This window comes from Bombus affinis, chromosome 5, assembly GCF_024516045.1.
Source record: "Bombus affinis isolate iyBomAffi1 chromosome 5, iyBomAffi1.2, whole genome shotgun sequence".
NCBI classification, from domain to species: domain Eukaryota; kingdom Metazoa; phylum Arthropoda; class Insecta; order Hymenoptera; family Apidae; genus Bombus; species Bombus affinis.
The window spans coordinates 11921000-11945465 of NC_066348.1; the positions used below are offsets into that span (position 1 = coordinate 11921000).

At 40.8% G+C, this 24466-nt stretch overlaps 2 protein-coding genes across 9 annotated transcripts in view; both read left to right on the forward strand.

Annotated features, from left to right (window-relative positions):
• Positions 1 to 24124, forward strand: part of LOC126916720 (heparan sulfate glucosamine 3-O-sulfotransferase 5) — a 147828-nt gene extending 123704 nt beyond the window's left edge. For 5 of the 8 annotated variants that reach the window (XM_050722797.1, XM_050722794.1, XM_050722796.1 and 2 more), the window contains 2 exons: positions 9699 to 10200; positions 12351 to 24124. In XM_050722797.1, the coding sequence (XP_050578754.1) occupies positions 9703 to 10200; positions 12351 to 12938 (1086 nt within the window). In that variant the 5' untranslated portion in view covers positions 9699 to 9702 and the 3' untranslated portion in view covers positions 12939 to 24124. The other 3 variants (XR_007710714.1, XM_050722791.1, XM_050722790.1) reach the window with 3 other exon arrangements.
• LOC126916704 (rotatin) overlaps positions 1 to 24466 on the forward strand; it is a 237586-nt gene that overhangs the window by 167796 nt on the left and 45324 nt on the right. The window lies entirely within an intron of this gene.

A 24466-nucleotide genomic window follows, 5' to 3' on the forward strand; every position in this document is an offset into this window, starting at 1 on the left:
TAAAAAATAATAAGTTGAATATTGGATGGAAAGATAACAAGTTGCGTCGAGATGTTCTATCCGACGCGTAATTCCAATATGTTTTGAATGAAACTGTCGGAGAATGTTTATCAGATTTCGACGAACAATAAAAACACGTCGATGATAAATAAAAACAGCGATAATGGAACGGCTGTGAATATTTCCTCTTTGTTAATACTGTTTGTTAAAGTTCTCACGGTGTTATTCACAGTTTTCTGATATTTTAATTCGACTCTGCCGAAATCGCTCGAAACTGGAACATTAAACGTTTCGAAAATTAAATCGATTTCACGGCTGCTCCGAATAATCAAATTTTATAAACCCACGCATCATCACGAATCTAGGCGCTTCGATTGCCGCATTATCCGTCACTGAATTTTAGTTCCACGTTTCGCGCAATATCAAAAATGCACAAATTTTTCCCCGTGTTGCCGTGTTAGAACGTATACGTAAAAATAAAGTTTAAATATGTATTCGGCTAACTGAATATACATAAAATATCAATTTCAACGTGGTTTATTTAAAAAAAAAAAAAAAAAATCGTACGGAAGGGGTTTGGAAAAAGACGATAGTTAGCCAAATGGGAAAATTTTGACGTAGGATTTGAAACAGCAGTGCAAGGCTCGTGTATTATATTTTATATTTAAATCTGGGAGACTTTCGAGACACGGTTTATTCTTATCCAATCGAACTTGCACATATCTTTCTTCCTCTCTCTTTTTCATAAACTGGAACACTATGCGCATACGTAAAACAACAGAAGCTACTTTCGTCTGTTATCTTCACGATCTAAAACGTACTAACAAATTGCGATTTCACGGTGCGTTGCAATGCCTGTTTTTACATTTTACACGGAAGGCAACAAAAGACAAAGATGCCTCGATACGAGATATCGATCCTATGAGAAGAACTACGCCGCGTTTTTGTATACGGGAGAATGTTGCAAAGTAAGAAAGGTAGTTCGTAAGATGTTTTGGTAGTTTGCGCGCGAGTAAGAAACGCTTCCGCGACGGTATCCGTGACAGGAAGATCGTTGCCTTCCGCGGAGTCTAATTGGTCCAATTCGTAAGATAAGGTCTTCAATTTGAAGGCAACGGTCATGGCGAGGAGTCACGACAGTGCCGGATGTAATTAAAAAGGTGGAGACGTTGTAGCACGAGGTACGTTGTCTTAAAATTATACTCGTCATAACTGCGGCTATTTTCCCGTGAATAACAACGAAAATTGACGGGCTAACTGAAAAATTGCATAGTCGGCTTTCAAACGAGTTCCTCGAGATTCTTTCAAGGGGTTGATCGTCGATCGTAGTGACAGGTATGCTCACGTTGTATGAAAAAAATAGTAGATGCAGAAAATATCAAAGTAGCGTAAAAGTTATCGCTATAGGGCGCAATATAATAAAAGTAATGCGAAAAGCGAAGAAAATTAAATAATTGCTAAATAATTATTATTCGTTAACAGATTCATCGCCGTGACGATCACCGGTGACTATCACGTGAACAATGTTTTAAAGTTACTATTAACTATAATATCTAATTATTTACAAACTCTCAAGATTATTTAATAATAGCGTTAAAAAATAATTTCTGAATGGTAGGTACCGATTATGAATAATAACAAAGATACATCGACAGACAATGTTATAATTGACAATGTTAAATATTTATTTATACAAAAATTTGGAAATAATTACACGGGCGTATTACCAATTGATGAATCGTATTAAAACACAACAAGAAATATAAATGGTAAGCGAAGGTTACTAATACAACCTGCACGAAATATGGTTACTTTTCTTGTACGATACTTTGCAAATTCGCATTATCTTGGTAGCATTATTTGCATAGTCGTGTAGTTCATCGCGCGTTGCTATTTTCGCTTCGTATTTTGTAACGCTTACGGAAGAAACGCGGATGTAAGAGACGCGAGCGGAGAATCCACGAAGATGCACTTGGCGGTGACTGTGTTAAATAATTATTTCACGTAACGTTTCGTCTGTGCAAATAATTCACACTTTACAACGCGTAAACGTAACAAGTTTGCTGTTGCGAATTATCGACAGAAGAGCAACCGGTCAGGTCAAACCGATCGCTCGATATCGCGTACCTCGAATGAATTAACGCTCAAGGTGCAGGAGGTTTAATATATCGAGCGTTAGAGTAATCCAGCACTGTGTTGAACCTGTTGTATGAACGTAACGTGTGATGTGACGTACGGCGGTGGTAAGACCTTGTTGCGAGTGAAGTATTTCACCCGCACGGTACGATGTCTGTTGATGAACTGTCCTCCTACGTTGTTGTTTCTCCCTGCCAGCCGTTGAATTTCATCTGTCCATCGTGTCCTTCCGGCTGGTTCTTTTCCGGGGTTTTTTACCTGACCTCGGAGTCATTAGGTTTGCAGCTCAGGGAGGACATGTAATTCGGAATTTCCTAAAGAAGGGAACGGACCTGTCCGTGCCATAAACAGACGGCCACTCAAAATTCCGAACAACGTTCGACTCGTTGATTACTCGAATTTTTTCTCCCATACTGCTTCCTCTATGGTTTTATGATTTATCTCTGGTATATAGAAATTTCTGGTCGCTGACGAGCGAGAATTTCACGCGCGTTACAATTCAAGTTGATTTGATAACACGGAACACGCGCGTAATAACGCGGCAAAAGTCAGTGGTGGCCGTCGTTTTGCTGCCGGTCGTCCGCGTGGAAGTTAACCGTCGAAATTGCGATTTGTCGCGATAATACGGTCGATGTGCTCCCAAAGAGAGGTCCCGCCGATGCGAGATAAATATTTGGCGTTGCGCCGAAAATCGTCTGCCTCTGTCTCTGTCTCTTTGCCGGCTCTCGGTTCCTCCATTTCGCTCTTTCGCGCTCCCACGACTTTGGTCGCCCAGAATCAACCGATCGAAACCAGAGGGTAGAACGGGCCTGTGGTTTTTCGATGCCGCTTGTTTCCCTCCAATTGCCTTCCAACTGGCCGATAACGTCCCTTCCGTCCCTTGGAAACGATCGGCGAGTTTAGATTTCTCGTGATGTAAAGCGTCGCGTTTGCAAAGTTGGCGCGCACCCACTACAGCAAATGCTAATTTCGTTGAAGCGCGTCAACAATGAAATCGAATTTGTAAACTCAGAGTCTGTATACAGTGACAACGATACGAGCTATGAAGAAAATGAGTCTGGAGAAATATGGGACGGTTTCTTGGCCAGAAATCTGACTTTACGAATTCGATTTCACTGACTGGAAGACGCAAAGGATTGAGCGAAGATCAAAAGCGTTAGAGCGTATACGGTGACAGCGATACGAGCTACGGCGAGAAAGTGTCTGCAGAGACACTGGACAGTTTCATGGCCAGAAATCCAACGCTGTTGGTCTTCGTTCAATTCTTCGAGACGTTTAACCCCTTGGCCTATAATCACGAGTCAAACTCGTGGTAAAGAATTTATGCCATAAACGGGACCCACGAGTCTGGCTCGTGGTAAGGAATTTGTGTCATAAGCGAAAACCACGAGTCTAAAAACATTATTAAAACACGTCTTAAAAACACTATTTGTCCTCAAACGTTGTTTATTATTTCGCAATTCCTTTTGTAGCCTCTAAATATACATGTCATAAGAAGTCATAAGAAGTCGCCAGTTCGGGCACACGGCTGAACAGATAAATGGCACGACGCGCGACCGAACTTCTTGCTTACTATGGCTCGTGCGATCGGCAGATAGCGTGTAGGCCAAGGGGTTAAACAAAGTCGATCGCGTAGGATCTCGTAGGCGCTGATCGACCGTACCAACGAAGTCGTAGCCACTGAGAATCGTACGAAGAGTCGTGGGTTCTTCGCGATTTAATTTTAATTTAATTCAACCAAACTGAATCACAGGAAGCTAATTCTGACTGTAAACGTAAACGTCTTCCCGTGATAGCGGTACGCATAACACATAAATTCTTTTGTATCTTTTCTATTCCTTTGATTCGCTGATTTAGAGTGACATCAACGTGTCAGATTATTAACGACTACTTATGCTAATTAGATACCTTGAAACATAGTTGACTTTATCGTTTAAATAAGGTTTCCGAGATGTATATCGTTGGTGAACGAGATTACCGCGATTGAATCCTTTTGGCCACCGAGAGCTTCTTTTAGATCTGCCGGTATCTTGCATTCGTTTCTTGCTAGATTTAAAGCGGCGCGCTCCCAAAGGAGATCTCATTGATCGCGATATCCGCGTCACGTCGGTTACACTTGTTTGGGTTTTCCTTTTGTATCTTGTAGATACGCTTGTTCCTCGTTGAACGCTATAGTTGTAGATGAATTTCAATTCTCCAGCCTCGTTAAAGCGAATGCATATCGTAGGAGTACCGTGTCGTAGGAGGGACATCCGTACATAAAAATAACGTAACATCGATTTATCTCAGTTGGAACGAGGAAGCACAGATATCTCGCGATGTAACTTTTGTTCCGTCTTAAAAAATGAAAGATCGCTTGGAAAGGAAATCCTTATTTTAGGATATCTTAGAGAGGCGGCGTACAAAGCTGTCTATATAAAATAGAAGACAAAGAGGAAAAGGAATCTGGTTGAAAGGCGGAGGGTAGGACGTATCGCAAAGAAACAGATGCAATGTCGGCGCAGGACATATCTTCCGCGGTCCCAAAAGTGGATTCTTGTTTTCGCGCGTTTCATAGGAAATCGATGACGTACGACGACGGTCGAGAAGTCGAGCGCTTTTCTCGTTCGCCCGAAAGCCATTCGATTTCAAACGTTCGTTAGTTATTCTAAGCTTAAGGACCGGCGGCTGAAAGTTTCGCCGCCTTTAAATTCCGATTTATTCGAGTTGTAGCGCGAGATCGAAAGTTCGCTCGTTCCTCTCGGCGTCTCCTCCTCTCCCGAAACTTCATTAAACGTCTTTATTTAGAAACTGAGTGCCCCTTGAGCTGCGTTGCAGATTCTTCTCCCTTCGTCTTGCTTCTCCTTCGTTCCTCTTCCATTGACATTAAAACGCGCTAGGAATGCGTTAATTTCCTCTTCGTCCGCCGTGATATCGTTAGCTTTTACTCGAGTAAATGAAATGGCTGTTGCCGTTTTACGACCATACGATAACGTAGAGACAGGAGGAGCGGGTATTGATTTTTGTATCTCGTTGTGCCGTTGGTAATTAGTTTGTTTTCGTATTTAATCGTTACTCGCTAAAAGTAATTAAATTTGGCTCGCGTGGGTGTAGCGATCTAGCGAATTCGAGTCGGCGTGTTCGCGTCGAGGAGACAAGCATCGAACAGCTGAAAGAGAATGATTAGAGAGTAGAAAGAACGAGCCGTGACCGAACGAACTTACGTTGCTATAGTAACTAAATAATTTAGATTTTTAGTTTCCGCCACGATCGAACGACGCGTTCGTGGTTCTTGGAATTTCGATCGCGTCGACTGACAGGACAGTTTCAAATCTGTCGCGAAGAAGCGGACTGGAATATTCGCGAAATCTCTGAGGGAACATCAACGCGATATTAGAAACACGATTGGAAGCCGAGGAACCATAAATACAACGACGGATAAAAGAAAATGTTCATAAAATAAGAGATACGAAAGGACATTTTATTTGTATGGAATTTTACGAACTGAATTTTTATTCCATAAGGACGATGAATAATTATAATATATATACCAACAGAGTGCAGATGATTTTTGCCAATACGGCAAAAAGCTTTTTAGTTAATTAATTTTTAGTTCGCTTAATATTCATAGCGTATGAATTTTAAATTTCCTCTTTTCCACCAGCGCGTGTAAATTTCAAAATACTTTTATCGCAAGAACAGAAGCAGCGTCTATGCTAAAAGCACATCGGAAATTTCGTTATATCCGCGGTGGTTTGGTAAGGTTAGAGTCGTCGAGCCTCCAACACCGCAGCTTCTTCGTCTACGCTTCAAAGACAGCGCGCTATTCAGCAACTGGTAACTACGAAAGTGTAACAAGCAAAAGAGAAATTGCACCATCGCTTGTTTAATCTTTCATTCGGCTAAGGTACTACAGAACAGAGTGTGCTGGTCGCGAGGAAGTTTATTCTGCTACCTTTTTCCAAGACCGATGTGGCTCGTATTTCTTCGATGTAAAGTTAACTTTATCGTCTAAGGGCATTTCGTTTGTCGTCGCTCGGTTCGCAAAGGAAGAAACGCGAAAGATGAAACACGTTGAACCGCAGATAGCTTGAAACGTTTGATCCGTGGCGTATTTAATTATGAAGTATCACGGTCGAAAGATTCGTTCGATGTTACGATAGGAAGCTGAAGGAACGAATTGTTTTTCACACGATTATCCTTATCGGATACGGTGGACCCAACCTGGTGTATCGTGGCTCGTTCTTGGCAGCCTCGGGCAAAAGCAACGTACGAGTTGATTTATCGATTGCAGCGAAAGCAACGGTACTAACATTTCCCGAGTTCCAACATAGCGGAACGTTCTCTTGTAAATGCGTTTCGTTAAGTTTCACGATCACGTATACGAAAGTTCAGCGTGTCATGAGGTTCCGGCCTTTTCCCTTTCGGCTTTCCACGTCAAGATGTCCACGCGCGTTTCTTTCTAGCTGCTCGAAAGTTTCATCGTCTTATCTTTGTTACCTCTCTTATTCTTTCCAACGAGTTATTCGAAGTTAACGTTTTTTTTTTAAAAATGTCGATCTTCTTTTTCGAACGAAACTTAAGATTAAAAGTGAAATGTAAATTATAGAATATTAAAATTTATCTCAAGTTTCGTTCCAAGTTACAAAGTTCCCTAAATCGGCCGTACCTTGAATTCTGTCGGTGTTAAGAGGCTGAAAATTTATCGGCGTTCGTGCATTCGGAAGCAGCGCGCTAGTTTGAGCGCTATTTAAAAAAGACAGTGACGCAAGATACGTGCGCGAATTTAGATACGAAGATGATTTTAATTAATCTCACTTAACAGGCGTTTGTATCACGGCAGCTGATGTCAGCGTTTCCGACCAGATTATTCTTATCTGGTGTACACTTTGTTTTCCGCGAAGGATCCGTTCGTTCCGCGAGACTGCATGCGGGCTTCCCTGCTTGATTTATAGCTTCAAGCAGTTACCGATAAAACTTGCCCGCGTTCCAGATATAATTCGCAAACGCACCACGATTAATTCCATCGCCTCATCGATCGCCAGGGGAAGATCTCCTTGCCCTTTGTTGCCGTGAAACAGATCATTACGTTAATTATCTTCTATCCTTCATCCGTCAGCCTGCAGGACTTTTGTCGAACCCGTTTCACGAACTGGAGGCGATGCTGGGACGAACGAACGGTAGTAGCAATCGGATAAAAGGAGGAAGAGATCCGTTAAAATTGTTCGCACTGTAAGTTAGAATTCACTCTGCCATTTCGACGGCGAAGTAAATCGACAATTTTTATAAAAATTTATGAAAATACAAAAAAAAAAAAATGCACGTATGTATTTGTGGCTCTTCGGATTTCGATCGCGTTCCCGATAATGCGTTGCGCTTTGTTTCCACGTTTCGCGAGTTTCTGGTCTGCCCCGAATAATTGAACCGGAATGTTCACGAAACGTGGAGCGCGATTTGCTATGAAAATCCCGTTTATAGCCGTGCGGCCACGGTAGCGACATTAGAAATTTGTGTTCTCAAACTGATGATGGATTTTCGTTGCTTCAGCTACCTGGTAGCTATAAAAATATGTTAACTCGCAAGAGATTAGAAAGACTCGAAAAATTAAGAAAAGAAATACCTTCGGTTTAACTGAAAACCACGCGTACAATGTACGATGAATTAATAAAACGCCTAAAGAAAGATACCACGACGGAACGTTCGTAAACGCGAATAGTTCATTTTGTCTGTAAAAGGTCTCCGGTCTGCTCTCCGTTCGACGACCCGTTTTTCATTTCACTGGATCTCCTCGCGTAGCTCTGGCCGTATACAGCGCGTTACGATTCCGAAATGCTGCGAAAAAGCGAGTGCCCCGCCAATTCGACGTTCCGATACCAACTCCATCAGCGGTTACTTCGGGGCACACAGAGCGCACGGTTGTACCGGCCTTTATTCAGCCGTGGTCGACAACGTAATGAATTCAAAGTTACGCAACTCGAGAACAGTGGAACGCTCTGGCGTTCGCCTCGGTTGCGCTTATTCTATCGTGTTTCAATTACGCTGCCGCTGGTAAATACACTGGAACGGGCCAGGGCGAGACCCGCGCCGTGTTTTCCACTTTGAACGCAGATGGAAATCCCGACGCGACGTCGTGCGATTAAGTGCAACGCGTGCGAGACGACCGCTTATCAGTATGCGCGTAATGATCGGTAAGTACACCGGCGTTAATAATTCCTGCCGCGTGGAAAGAATAAATTACGAGCTACGCGTGCGTGTTTTTAACGACGCGGGTTGCGTGCCACCAAATTGAAAGAGACATGCTTTAATCCGGTAATGCTCGTAGTCGTTCTAATGAGGTAGAATGGAGGGGCAAAGAGATAGGAAAGTTGATTCTGCGTGGAAAAATATTCTGCGCGAACGAAGAAATTTTACAACGGCTACAAAGAGTATTTGCACGTAACCTTATTCCACCAACGAAGCGTATTTTCATCAGTAAAGTGTATCGTACTTTTTATTCTCGTGGTATGAAATGTTGATCGTTAGAGAGCGAATTATATTCATAATAATATAATAGTCAGGCGAATTGGACATATTTTATCTTCTGAACAATAGATTGAAATATATTAGGTCATCCCATAAGTTCGTGCCGTTTTTCGAGAGGTTATATATGTTAAGATTGTTTACATACCTTTCAGTTTCATGAAAAAATGTAATCCCCCTCCCGTTGTACAACTTCTTCCCATTTTTCATTATACCGTCTTGATAAAAGTTCTCTTGGTTTTCTTTAAAATATCAAATGTATACACAAAGGTCGGCACGAACTTATGGGATGACCTAATACTACACCGTAACGTTTAATCCAAATATTACGTTACATTTTTACGCTTTTTTCTATAAAGTCATCGGCATCGTTGAAAGTTTGTTGGTCCATGATCTGGATTTATCTTATCTTAATCATTTGAAAAAGTTTGGTTATCACCGATGACCACCGACTACCATGGTGATAATTAGTTGGTGTTTAACTATTACGATAAACATAATGGTGTGCGAAAGAAATATCTTTTATAGCCACTGTATACGTCTCGACAGAAGTGGTGATTTAAATAGCGTTTTTACTTCGGAACCTATCGCCAACCCTGCGGAAGATTTTTAAGATGTAACACTTCGATGTACATATTTGTATTAGGTCGTCCGAAAAGTGTCTTTCTTTCAGAGACACGTCTTTCACAATGACGCATTTTTATACAAACATGAAACCTAATTTGTCGAACGTTGTGATCTTTATTTCGATGGAACAAAATGGATCATACGTAATTCGATAAAATAATACAAAACGGAAAATGTTGTGCATCCATTATTTCCTTATAAGACGAAAGAAACTTTTCGGACGACCTAATATATCTAAAACATGACGTTTGCTTTATTACGTGCAATTGAAATAAACCTAAGGAAACTAATATTCGTTTCGAATCGTATATACAAAGTAAAAGTAAAAACGATCGTGTTTAAAAGTTCGACCAGCCCACGTTTAGAACCCAGACTACGTTTGGATAATTTCCTGCAACAATGATTCGATCGATAACGATGATAACGTGTGTCATCAGGTGGATGTCCCGCTCTGCCATGAGGCCGGCCGAGGGCGACACATCGGACTGCATCCTGGTGGTTGGCATATCCAGACCGAAAATGGCCGCTGCCTTCCTCACCGTTGTCCTACTTTCCCTCTTTCTGACCTTCCACATTCTGTACGATAGCGCGGTATACAGTCTTCACGCAGCCTCCGCCGTCGAGGGTCGTACCGTCGAACTCGTCTCCCAAGTCCGCGCCACACCGCCTTTGCTCTTCTCCAGCAAGGTGCACTTCCCACGCACCAGCCGTCATCTACCTCAGGCGATCATCATCGGCGTACGGAAATGCGGCACCAGGGCGCTCCTCGAGATGCTCTTCCTTCACCCGCAAATCCAGAAAGCCGCCGGCGAGGTACATTTCTTCGACCGCGACGATAATTACGGCAAAGGCCTCGAGTGGTATCGACGCAAGATGCCTTATTCCTTCAGGGGCCAAATCACCATCGAGAAAAGTCCCAGCTATTTCGTCACGCCAGAGGTGAGTGCGAATTCGTCCAAAGACCGCGAATTTTTATACATTTTTGTGCTTTTTCGTGTACGTGGCTGAAAGAAGCGGAACCCAAATAGGAATTTATCTTATCTGCTAAATATCGTGATGAATATTCCGAATATTTTGTATATTTCTGCGTATCGTACGCCTCGTACGTGCTTTCTGCGGAACTTGTCGAATTTCTCGTATTGTATTGGGTTGGTAACTAAGTGATCGCGGATTTTGTTATTAAGTGGTAATGACAGAATCCGCAATCACTTAGTTGCCATCCCGATAAATCCGCAGTCCGATCGTGCGACGCATGATCCCGAATCGTACGGTTCGTCTCGCGTCAACTATTTGCGGTCGATTAGCAATTGGAAGAAGCAATAAATATTTATAACTTGAAGAGGAATTTTAAATTGTCGCAACGACGTTCCACTTTGAAGAGAAACTTTAAACGCCGCCACTGTGGCAACATTCGACCGCAAAAGGCTGTTAATTTGGACACGGCGCTATCTCTGCGCTTGTTGCTTTGCGTAAGAGAGGACGATTTAAATATCGCGCTGCCTGTTTTACGAGAATACCAATCATTCGTCGTAGCTTAAAGATAGGTAAACAGTTTCGTCCTAATGATAACGTTTAATCGTCGTACGATGGCTTTTTCGCCAGTTCGAAAGACACGCAATAATAGAGTAGTCGGTAGTAAATCGGTTTGTAAATCGAAAGTTACGTATTGGGTCGCTTCACGGTTCATTCGGCCGATTCAGTCACCCGAAATTAATTTGGCGAGCAACGTTCGCGATAGAATCATATGGTGTGAAGGTTAACTCGTTCCTTACAACCTCGAAGAGGAAATAAATCCACGCGATTCGATTCGCCAACGTTACACGGTGCTGTTGCTTGATACCGTAATTTAAGAGTTCACCATATTCCCTTCGCAAACTATACGTTCAAATTGAACGTTCCAAAGCGAGAAGCAAAACGCACGGGATGTTGCTACCGAAGAAAAAGAAGAAATAAGGAAACGTGTTGAAACTTTTCCATCTTCCTTTGTACGAAACGATGTTTTTAATAAATGAAGATAAATATCTCCGAAGTAATTAGGATATCAGATAATTCGAAATTTTACACGAGATAGAGATATCGGATAAAGTAAAAGGAATTCTATTAGAACAATTGGCTGGTGCGATAACGCGTATCGAATTTTCAAAAATTAAACTAAAGCCAGTTTTTATGAAGTAATTTCTGTTGGAACAACCATTTTCTAAAATGCCTAATAAAAACGTTACACTGGATATAATCGCAGTTAATGCCACGGTCTACGAACACATTTTTGCTTTTAGCGTTACTGCTAAATAACATGCAACTCGCATTCGTGTATAGCTTCCAAACGTAAACAGCGTGGCGCCACGAAATTCTGGATATCACGATGAATATCATTACACGAAATACGCTTGACACTATGCGTGGATGCGTTGTTGGTCGTAATCAACCGTAATATTATCATACGTGATTATCCTTTCGATAAAATGCATTTTATATATAATTCAATTCAACGAATTCAAGGAAACGAGGTGGAAATTGTAGAATCGCAAAAACGATTTTCATCTGATGATGGCTTTCAAAAGCCATACTGATCAACTGCGCATTTTAATAATTTCTCAATTTCGTTAAATAAGTGCGCGATTAATATTCTAAAGGAACAAATGATTTTTGCTTTCGTAAGTTCGTTCACCGCAAGAAGATTCTAAAAAATTCGAAGGTAAATTTAAAAAACTTCTCTTTATTTCTCGAGTTACAAAGCTGATCGATGTGGCTTCTGACCGGTACGTTTGATAATCGTAAATCGACAATTTTAAAGCAGTCCCTTTCACGTGTTAAATTCGTGTATCATACGACCTACAAATGCAAATTATTATACACAGCTACGTATCAAGTCAATTACACATAATCGTTACGATGACGATCACTGTTCTAAAACCTGCGATACTACGTCTGCTATAGAATTCAATATATTAAACGTAGGTAAACGATAATACACGAAACACGCGTACGACAATTTTCTCTAAAATTTCGCAACGAAATTGTTGTCGCATGATTTTCTCATTTTCTCGCTCTTAACGATAATTCCTCACGTCGCCGATTTCTCGTCGCAGGTACCTGAAAGAATCCGCGCGATGAACGCGAGCGTGAAACTGCTGCTGATAGTGCGGGAACCAGTGACCAGAGCGATATCCGACTACACTCAGCTGCGGACGCACGCCGCGACCGCTTCGACCCTGACGAATGGAACACCACGAAGTATCCAGCAACAGCAGACGGCGCGTAGCTTCGAGGAATTGGTGATACGACCGGACGGCAGCATCAACGAGTCGTACAGGCCAGTAGCGATTTCCCTGTACCACACGTACATGCATAGGTGGCTGGAGGTGTTCTCCAGGGAGCAGATCCTCATAGTGAACGGTGACCAATTGATCGAGGACCCGGTGCCTCAGTTGCGCAGGATCGAGAATTTCCTCGGATTGGAGCCACGGATCGGCAGGCACAATTTCTACTTCAACCACACGAAAGGCTTCTACTGTCTGCGCAATGAGACGTCGGAGAAATGTCTGAAGGAGAGCAAAGGCAGACGACATCCACGCGTTAGTCCCGTGGTGGTCACCAAGCTAAGGAGGTTCTTCAACGAACACAATCAACGATTCTACGAGCTCGTAGGGGAAGATCTCGGCTGGCCTGAGGAATAGCCGTCGTAGAGAAGCGGTTCGATCGCTGTGTCATAGACGCGGGTAGCCACGCGAGGAAGTCCAAAGTTCGCGAAGAAGCTGCTTTATTTTTTCTAAACGTCGGAGTATGGCGCAGCTGGTACTGACGCGGTACAATTCTTTTTTTTTTCTTCTAGTTTTCGTCGATCGAATTTTAAGAATGGAAATCACGAAGATCCCTCGACATGGACGAGATCTGGACGCGGAACGGAGGAGCGGATCAGCTACAGAGAATAGGTTCGTTCCGCGGGAACTCGGCTGGTCCGAGAGAACTTCTTAACAAAGCGAACGCGAGCGAGGTTTCTGCGCTTGACGCGGTTAAAGGAATCTTGTAATTGCTACGGAGTACCTCGAAAATCTTGATCCACGGGGATTACGCGAGGAAGTTGGTCGAAATTAGCGGAAACATCGTCCAGGGAACCGAGGGCAAATTAAGCAACGCCAACCCTGTGAAAGAAGACAACAACGCGGAATTGAACGGCGAATCAAGCGAACATTTCGTTCCACAAAGGACGAAGGCATCTTCGTGATTCGAATTCATTAATGGAAATATTCGAGCTTTTGAAGACTAATTAGGATCGCCTTTGGTTCGAGAAATAACGCAACAAAGTTACCTGCAAGTGCATCGTTGTCGTCTGATATTACTTCGTTGGATATTTGAAAATTCTTCGGAAGCAGCAGTTTCGCCTGGCGCTTCTCGTCGCGGGAAGAATCGAGGCTGATCAGGATAAGTACCTTTTATATTTTATGATTAGCCGTAACATCGAAAACGGGTAACGCGTCGATGGTTAAATGTAATTCAGCGATTTAGGAACTGTCGATGTGCTCGAATTCCAAGGATCAGTAATCGTAGAAAAACCAGATAGAAATCTTTCATTTCGCACGGACGATGATGCAAAAATTCTAATTACTCCGGAATATTATTAAAAGAAAAAAGTACATACGAAACACGTTTCTCGTTCGTCAATGATTTAATACTCGATTATCGTCTTGTTAACAGCGCGAGATATAACAAAACGAGTTCCTTTGGTAGGGAAGAAAGGAGAGAGTGCGATTCGTTTTCTGAAAAAAGTGCAACAGTTCTGTTGCCGTCTCTTCGAAGAGGAGGCCCGAGCACGCGAACTCGAGTGAACATGGAAGAGCCCGTGGCAATGAGTCAAGCCATTAAATCGAGTGCATGCAATTTAATGGATATATGCTCCGGCCAGGACTCTTCATTATTATCGGAGATCCTGAGCCCCTCTCGTGTTCGCGTTTCAGCCGTTCGTCCTTGCGTGCTAATTGCTTCGAGTTGTCGCTTCGTAGCGCCGACGAGACCGATTTCTGCATCTCGATCGATGCTCCGTCGTAAAACAAGTTTCATTCTCGTACAGTGTCGCGGTTAACGCGTCGTTGATACAATAGAAATATCGTTTAGGAAAATACGAAAATACCAGCAAATTACGAACACCTTTCGGATCACGAAATAGATATAAAAAATCGAGTCTATCTCAGGGAATCAGCTAATTATTCGAACTGCGTCGTATGTTCCCGACAATAGCCACCACTCACCGAAGACAGAAATATCCGTAATTTCTATCGAACAAGATAAAAGGATTCGTTCAGCGAGAAATACCTACGATCGTTCAACGATACTTAACGCACACACAATTTAATTCATCAACGATAAACGAACATGCAACGCAGTCTGAAACTTTATATTTATTTCCGTGATATAAAATGCCCGAACTCTTCGCGCTATACCGTGCGAATTTGCTTAACGCGTCTATCGACAAATTATATTTATTACGAAACAATTTATTATAAAAGAAATATAAACGAGATACAAAACGTAGTTATAGGAGCGTGTAACTTGGAAATATGGAACGTTAGAGACATTTAAAAGAAGTTTGTAGAAAAATGACTCGCGCCAAGTCAGTTTAACAACGCGTGATCCGATAGGCATCCGATTAACTCGACGGCCGAAGATGATCGGCAGGCGTGGAATTGATTAAACGTTCGTCGTGGAAAGGGTAACGAGATGATCGAGGCGGACGAAGAAAATTAGCCAGGCAGCGCGTGCGAAATCGATCGGGCAACGTCTGACCGTGTGAAAGCTGGGCAAATCGTCGGCAGAAATATCAGGGGTTGAATAGCGTGGAACATCGGGCAGCGATCCTCGATATCAGTCACGGCCACGTGTATCCCAGAGGAGCGGCCTATCGCAACCGAAACGTGGAAGAGTAGATTCCGGATGGGTCGTTACTCAGAGGGGCTGGATATCTGTCCGTCGATTCTCGGTGGCGAACGAACGAATTCGAGCACATTGTACCTGGTGGCGCGGCTCTGCTCGACTCGGCTCGGCTTGGCGCGCCCGTCTATTTGGGTCGATCGATCTCCGGTAAGAGAGCAGAATGATCCATCGATGCTGTTACCCGTTCCTCCGCGTGGCTGCGCGCAAGACCGCACGTCTTGTTCCATCGTACATTCACCTGCATACACCCGTACACATATGTATCGTACACGTACACGTACAGGAAAAGGGAACTCGCACGCGCGTACACACACACACACACACATACGTACGTAGGTACGTGTTTACGTGTATAGGTAACTAGAGACAACGGAGACGGACAGACGGACGGGACGGACAGACACTGTTCACAGGAAGTAACGCCGGCCAAAATAAAATAGAGGCGAGAGTCCGATGGAACGATCGGTTTCAGGAGGATAAGCTTCCTGAAGCTTCAGCGACTCGTTTCGCGGGCCCCGTCGCCATGGATCACATTGGTCCGTGAGTTTACATATCATATAGGGTTAACTAGTTGATATTACAGAAGATTTAATATTTTTATAATCCACATTGGAAGTTGTTATATCGAGTCGTTAAGCTTATTGTGTACAGGAGGAGAGCCACCCGTCTGCATAGGAACAATGGGATTTTAGAGAAGAAAGAGAGCTCTCTGTGATCTTGGGTTTCGTCGCTCCGTCTAATCCGTTAATCGATCGCGTTCGTTTCGTGTATCGCGACGGAGGATATCGTAGTTTTCTTTCGCCGCACGTGGTGCACGACTCGCCGAATGAATTAGGGGGATGAAAGGAGGATCGTTTGGCGAGCAGCGTCGAGCCGTTCTGCTTCGGCAGCCAGAAAGGCTTCAGCAGCAGCAGGAGTTGGTTAAAGCTGTAATTTTTTATACGTGTTACTATTATACCGTGAAATGTTGGCGAGTTTTATTCGTACCGCGATGCAATCACATCATTTTTATTACTATTTAACGTAGTAAGATACATTACGTCGAAATAAACAAAAGTTAAACTGCACATATCGTTAGAATTAAGAAATAATTGGTAATTACTAATCGTCGATGTTCGAATTGGATATTGATCGCGATGTTTAATCCGGTTATTTAAGAAGTTTCGATAAGAAAGAGTAAATAGAATATTCTTAAAATCGTAGATCAAAGTTATCTGCGAGGAATTATTATATTATTGCGTTTAATTCGATACCAGCGATTCTTGATCATTGTCGTCGTAAGCTGGGACGAAATAAAGTTTCGAACGATTCAAAATTGACGCGAACTTGCGAAGCAAGCTTCGACGTTCATTCGTATCGCTTTTTATCAATTTATTAATTGCATAAGTTGAAGGGCAGTTAATTTGACTAAAAGCTCGAAGCTCGATATGAAATCAGAGAGAAAATTCAAATTTGTAAATTGATCGACATTTTCGTTGCTTCTACTTTTTCGAGTACCTACTCTTTACTTTAATACACGCACACGTATAATATATTTGATTCGTATAAAAACTAGGACGTAAGCGCGAAACGGATACATATCAGAAAATTGTGATAAGGAGACGTATATATAAATTTTTATAAGGTATATGTTTAGGCGATTTATTAAAATAATCGTGGAGTTAAAAGATGGAAAAAATTATCGTTAATTGAAGAAAGAATAGCGTGACAAATTTTCATATCCTGTATTTTTCGAGGAGACACGACAAATTTACTATATTTTTAACGTTCACCGAATTAAATAATAGTCGTTAAATCACTTTGATTTGTAGATACGAAAAGATATTATTCTATAAACAATGATTCAAATATTGATACTTTTTAGTATATTTGTAACGTTCGCTGAATTAAATAGTAAACGTTAAATCATCTTGATTTATGGATACCGAAATATATTACCCGATGAACAATGATTCAAATATTGATACTCGAATTTAATAACGCGATATATACGCTTTACACTTAGACTGGCTGTTTTATTCCCCTCATTATACAATGGTACGAAAAATCTCTCCATTTTGTTTATCTGATCTTTTTTACGCTTCCTTATGCGTAGAATATTGAACCAAAATGAAAAGATCTAAAGGGGACGATCCTAAATTTTGTTTAAAATATACAAAAAATATAAAAAGAAGTGACTTTTTCATCTTAAGCCATGTAATTGTGACAAATTTTTCAGGGCTTAACAATTAAAAGAGAATTCATCCTGGGAGTTTACCTCTCGCGAATCCTTATTTTAAAATCTAAATACGATCGATCCAACGATCGATCTGAATTCGCTCGTCGTATCGTTGGTACGTGAGGTCATGGAAGAAAAATCCTGAAGGAATCTGAGGAGTGCGTGTCACGGTTGACCTAAAATTGACCTAAAGCTAAACGAAATCCTACAGATAGCCTGTTGATGTTCGTATTCGTCGTAATAAAGCTTGTATCGCACACCCTATGTAAACCTATTCCAATATCCGAGGTTCCAGATTGAAGCAAGGATATCAACAGCGGAGAAAAAGAGAAAGGGGAGCAGAGAAATAGGAAGGGGCTCCTATATATCACGTGAAGATAAAAGTTCGCGATAAAATTGACCATTTGTTTCTGAAGAAAAAAGAAGAGAGAACCCGGCGCGAAGATTCCATCGATCGCTCCTGGGGACCCGTGACGCCTCGATGAACGAACTTGGAATGCGTATAATAGTCGGAGAAAATTGCTCGGAAATCTTTCAATACGTTCTCTTCCGTACTGTGTCGTCCACTGGCCATTTGTACCGAATTCGCGACAAAAATAGAGATCCCGTTATACTTCGAATTGGATTTTTCGACAGTGAGGAACAAGATTTTTCTGAACGCTGTGCAATTTTATAAATTTGAGATTTATAACCCTTGACAAAAAGTAATTATATACGACTAGCCTTTTTGGAACATCCTGTGTATATGTAGTTTTATTTAAAAAAAAAAAAAACAGTAATATTTATAGTGGAAGTAATCGTTTTGTTCGATCAGAAACGTATCGTACAAACGTATTTCGAATAAATTTTATTCTTTTTTTTTTTTTTGCCTTTGCAAAGTATGTTATATGCCGAAAAATTTGCAGGAAATTTGCAATTTAAATCGAAAACACTTTTCACGGTGTCGTTCATTAAATCGCGTATCTTTTTCGGCTCGGTGCACCGCGGTATCGCGAAATTACACGGAGGAACGAAAACTCGTTTCCATTGAGTGAGCGGGCAAGGAAAGTTAACTGAGAAACCTTGGAAAATCCACCGTTCGTCTCCGTTTCCAACGAATGCCGTAAAAGTCCCGTTATAAGAAGCTGCTAGTAAAAAAATTTTCTCTAACAGAAATATACGGGATCGTTTCAAAAGATAGCTTGTTAAAAAATAAATTGATCTGTTCGCGTATAGATATCATTGTTTTCATAAGGCTTTTCTTTCATTGTAAGAAGCAAGTTTCCGCGTAAAAATATCGATGATATTCGTACAACGTATCGTTTCCGTAACATATGTAAATGACAGGGATATTCTTTGATATTTCAATTACCGTAACCGTAGTGCAGTTTTGAGTGATACGAAGAACGATAGTGATCGAACGATACGATAGTTATGTAGACAAGGGTATCAGAAATCGCGAATGCTTTGCACGCTTCAAGTGTGACACTCGATATCGGAAAGCGTACTTTTCCTTCGGGAACAGGAACAGGAGAAGTGTCAAGGAATTCGGTCAATCGCGAATAAACTTGTCACGGAAAGCTTAGGTGTTTGATCAAGGTTTTATTCTACCAGTATCTTTGAAGCCTCCAGAAATATCACTATAATCGACGAAAAATTCTCCGTTCTTGACCCTCTGACCTCCTTTAAACCTGAAATTTTAATAAAAGGAACAGGGTGGAAAAGAAGCGAAAAAAGGTGGTATCGGATATTGTTATTGCTCTTTTTTTTTTTTTTTTTTTTTTTTTTTTTACTAGCCTTTATCATAATCGATCCGTTGCATTCCTCGTCGCATTTCGTTCTAGTTTATATCTCTGTACTATGGATAACAGCTTTATTTTTTCTAACAAACAATTCGTCTAAAAAAATATTTCGTCCTGAGCCTCCACGATTTTTTATAAAATACAATGTTTTCTATTAAATATATTAAATTTAATATCGTATCGTATTTGTTATCTCTTTATTTATTTTTATTTACTCAGTACACTGTCCATACACTACGTGTGTTTGTATCTACAGTCTCGTCGCACTTTGACGAATACATCTATGAAACATACAAATATTCCTAACTTACAAAATAAAACCATTTCAACCAGTACAAATTAAATATATCTTATCTATATAAATTAAACTTAACTTTATTCAGACTTTTCTTTTCTGCCTCTGTACTAACCACTGCCTCTAATTTCGCCATCGAACTTTTCATATCTTCTGCTAATCTCACACTGTCTCTTAGCAAATTTTCGATTTTCTTTTTCAACTTCAGACTGGCGCCCAGCTTATTTACCCAGCCCCTGAGGTCTTCCGATAGCTTTCCTCTCAAACGCTATGTAGCTCCATACATGCATCATACTCTCTCTTTCTCTTCCACTCTCTCTTTCGCTCTTTCTTTCTCTCACACATAGTCTGCATTATTTTACTCCTATTCCTCCCGTATTCCTTGCATTCCCACATCTTAGTCGTGCCCACTATTCCTTGTCCTTACCTTCGATATTCTTCTTGATCCAATAGACTGCCAGCTACCTAGCTCCTTTCCCCTGGACTTGTAAGTATCGCGATAACTTGACCTGTCTATCCTACTGCAACGTTCGTGTATATCTTACTGCATCTTCCTTCCTATTGCATTTTTCAGTTTCTGCTCTACCCTGCTGGTGTACTGTATTTGTTAGACGCAGCTTTATTCTAGACAACACTTTGGTTTGGATACAAAAATAACACAGGATTCTTGGTGAATCTCTCAGATAGCAATTTCTTATAAAGGTACGCGCGCGACACCGTGGCAGGTACAAAACGGAAGTGGTGCAACTTGAAGAGAAAAATGGAAGTAAAGAAAAAAAAAAAGAAGAAAAGAAAGAAACGAGAAGAAATAAAGTCTGTGCGCAAGTTCGGCGTAGACGGTGAATTCGAACGTGGTTTATCGTATCGTATACTTCTTTATCGTATTGTGATTTATGCCTGTTACGATCTTTCTTGACTCATGCGCGCGTTTCATACATTTAGCCTCTACCTTAATTTATTCCTATACTCTCGCCGGTCGTAATGGTTCGTAATAGTCGTAAAAGTTGCGTGCGTGAGGCTGCCATTAATCCTGATTATTCTCGATCGCTTCACGGGTCACGCTTGCACGATCAATTCTTACGTTTTGTAATTCTCCCTCGTAGCATATTTTTCCAAACAATCGTCGATGTATAAATACTGACTTTTGCATGCGTCTGCCGCCGTAATATACAAATTCTCCTATTTCTTCTTTGTTTTCTGCCAGAGCAAGCTACTTATTCTTTCGTACGATGATTTTCCTAGCGACGCACTACGTGTAACTTGCCATTGCTTGTCCGACGAGGAAAATGTATAATAACATCCATGTTATATACTAGCCTAATTAAGTATTAATTAGAATGTATATAGAGGAAGATAAGGCAAGCGATGATGGACCAGTATTGTATTGCAACAGGACCACTACCTTCGTCCTAAATTTTAATTTACTATCTGTATCTTACTAAACGTATATTTTAATTTATTATACAGATTATTATATATCTTCCAGTTCGTCTTGTTTTGTTGTTCCAACAGTAAGATTTGCCTGCCAACGCGTTTCTACGTTTCCTTATTAATGATACTCTATGTTTGTGTCAGTCTTTGGTATTTCGTTCCAGTTCTGGCTGTTATTCTGTGGTTTCTCTATTCGTCCAAGCTCCATAATACTCTCAACTTCATGCTTCCCTCTATGAAGTTTGCTAGTTGGCATATTAATTTTTCGCTTTTCGTTGTTATCGTTTCTGTTCATTTCTTATTTCTCAAATTGATTGGTCTGACTTCTGTGTATACTGTGCAGCCATCGAGTATGTGTTTCCCTATTTCCTGTTTCCTCAATTTCGCACAGTCGACGTAATAGGTTCCCCTGTATTTTATACTCAATTAGAACCCAATTTGCCAATTAATCTTACCCATGCAATAGTTTCTATCGACAGTGATTTATTTAAAGTTAGATAGTTCGTCGCTTATCGATGGCATATCCTGAATTCTTTTGTCGTCGCGGCGTATATCAAATTTGATATTTTAATATATTACATTTCGTTAAAATTGTTTCACGTTAAATAGAAGCTGGATATCGTGTTTATTAAAACGTGTAAATAAAGTTGCATTTATTAAAAAGTCTATAACGTCGAAAGTGGAAGCTACCAGCGAAATAAAATAAGTGAAATAATACAGTTCAATTTCAGTTCCTAAAGGTACACGTTAACTTGGCATTCGTATACACTGATATGCTGTGGGTACATAAATTTCCACTTGAAAAATTAATATTAATTTACAACACGACGCAACATTTTATCGAAAATGCAATTTCAAATTTCCTGCAAAATTCTACTCGTCGTACTCGCGTTCGATATACAATTTTTTAAAACGTACAAAGATTCTTCCCTGAAGGTTTAACGTTTCGTTAAAAATACGCTGTTATTCCATAATTTATTGGAAAACAGCGAAGTTTCTGATAATGGATCTTATCGTTTTCTACCGAATAATCAATTTTTCCTGCCCATCACAATATTTGTCATATTTTGCGAACTCGTTTCAGGATGAAGTACTAATTGAGATCGTACGATTCTTTAAGTTCGACGCGGTCATTAACAAATGCAAAAGCACGGAACTAAGGCAAACAAATTAACAGATACGACGAAATAATGATCTATCTTTGGAAATTTACGTACTTGTCGAGATGAAATAGCCTACTTCGTCACGTTTCGTTCGAAGTGAAATGTTATTCGATAAAATAATTCATCGATACCGATATGATAATGATGAAATCTCATTTTCAATGTATTTCACGTGATTCTAACCGGTTCTGCCAATTTTACGTAGTAAAATATCGTATGACAAATTACGTACGAAATCATGAAAAAATATCAATTTGAATAAAATCAATACAGTTTCTTTCTCGATATCGTTTTGAAAGCTATGCAAAAAAAAAGAGCAACAGAGCAAATACAGTTAGAAAGCTCACCGTGAAACGAATATTTTTCATCGCGGTTGTTTGTTTTTCAGTGGAACGACTGTTTAATCTGATGCAAAAGCATCGGAACACCGCTATTTACTCGCGATAACATCGTTATAAATATTGTTGGTCAATGGTGAAACGTTTCGATCCAGATTCTGCGGCGTAAGAGAGTATTTCATAAATTTCATAAACGTGATATACATTGTAGGATCTTATACTACGATCAATTTATTTACAATGAATGAATCGTACAGATGTTGATTAAACAGGAAACGATGATTGTTTAACGTGAACTAATCACAATAACGTACTATGATATAGACAACTAAATAGTTAATTCGCAACTCTCGTCACCACGGATCCAACGCACTCTCTCTCTCTCTCTTTCACGCGAACCACACTATCTCGACAACGCAATTCGCACTCTCTGACTTCTCAACTGACATTCTCCGGCTTCTCCACTGACACTGATCGTTGATTCGTCTTTCTCTCTTAGCATCCCTTTGTCTTTTTATCTTAGCTGCACCACGCACGTGTTCCGCAACAGCTCGTGGCCAGGGTCATGCAGACCTGTTCCACGAAACTATTCGATTGAAGGATCGACTGCACATTGTTGAGCCTGTTGACACCTCGGCTTTCTCGCGACATTGTTTATGGTTCAGCCGATATCTCTTAGACCTTTTGTCCACGATACTGCAACATACATAAATTCCCAGGATGAAATGAACATAATTTTCCAGCGACTTTGAAAAATTGGCGAACTTGTATGGTACTTTGTTGAAGGCGGAGAGGGAAGATAAAGTCCAATGTGCTATCGAATTTGTATTAACAAAATTATTGTAAGAAATTACTGCTACGTAAGGAGGCGTTAAAAAATATCGTAGCATGTGCGATTATTCATTCGCACTCTGATCTATTGTATGAAAAAAATTGCTCTCACTTACTGTATATCTACTTACACAAGTATACAAGTCTTCTCACGTTTACCGAGAAACTCGCAAACCAAAGCAGGGCGGTCGCGACGAATACGTTGGCGAGCTCTGTAAAAGCGTAGTCTTCTCGTTCGGAAATTACAAAAGTAACAAAGATAACGATCGGTCATCTAAATCCTACGATCCTAAGATCCACGATCGGCTGCTTTATCGTTTTGAAATTTATAAAACAAGTCAGAACGATTGCGTATTTTACACGAGTTTAGTGGATACGTGAAGCAATGGAAAATTGGTTAAAAATCGACAGGATAGTTTTCAATCGAGGATCGAGTCGATTCAAAGTTTGCGAAATCTCGAACGAGGCTCTAAATTTGGAATATTTCGAGGAAAAGCGGTTTTCAAGTTACGCTGTTCCATAAGCTGAAACGCTTAACGCGGTTCTTGCGTTTAACGTTACATCGCCTTCTGTCGAAATATCTGCTATACCAGTGTGTGTTAGAACGATCACTGTAGAACTGTACTACATTGTTAACGTCAGAACTATAATAGAACCATAATACGTACCTAAATGTTGCCTATGTAAATCAGTATAAAATTGTAAGGAAATTAATTCAATGAAATGCATCTAAATAATTGCGTATTCGCTAAATAGAAGCCAGCATTAATTTTCGCAAAAACATCTATACGTTCTCGGTAATCGTAAAAGGAGAAGAAGTAATTATTATTTTGTTATAACACGTATGATTCCAGTGTTAATAAACATCCACCAAAATACGTTGTGGAGAGCCCTTATTCGAGGTTTCCATAGGATTATCGAGAAGCGTGCGACAGTATCGGCGTAATTCCCGGCGCGTATTAATTTCGAGGAAAGAAAGAGGGGACAAAAAGGTACAAAACAAGCGTTTCCCTGGCGTAGGCAAAGAGACGCGCCATAAATAATCCGCTTTACAACGGCGGTGAGTCGTGCATCCGCAGAGGTTAGCGTGAAAAGTGCAGCTTGCATCGGTGCGCCCTGTTATTCCGTGCAATAAATACCTCTCCGTGTTCGGGCAGAAGTTAAATTTCGATCACAGAGTGCTCGATGTCGGAGTCGGATAAACTCTGCACCACCCGAGC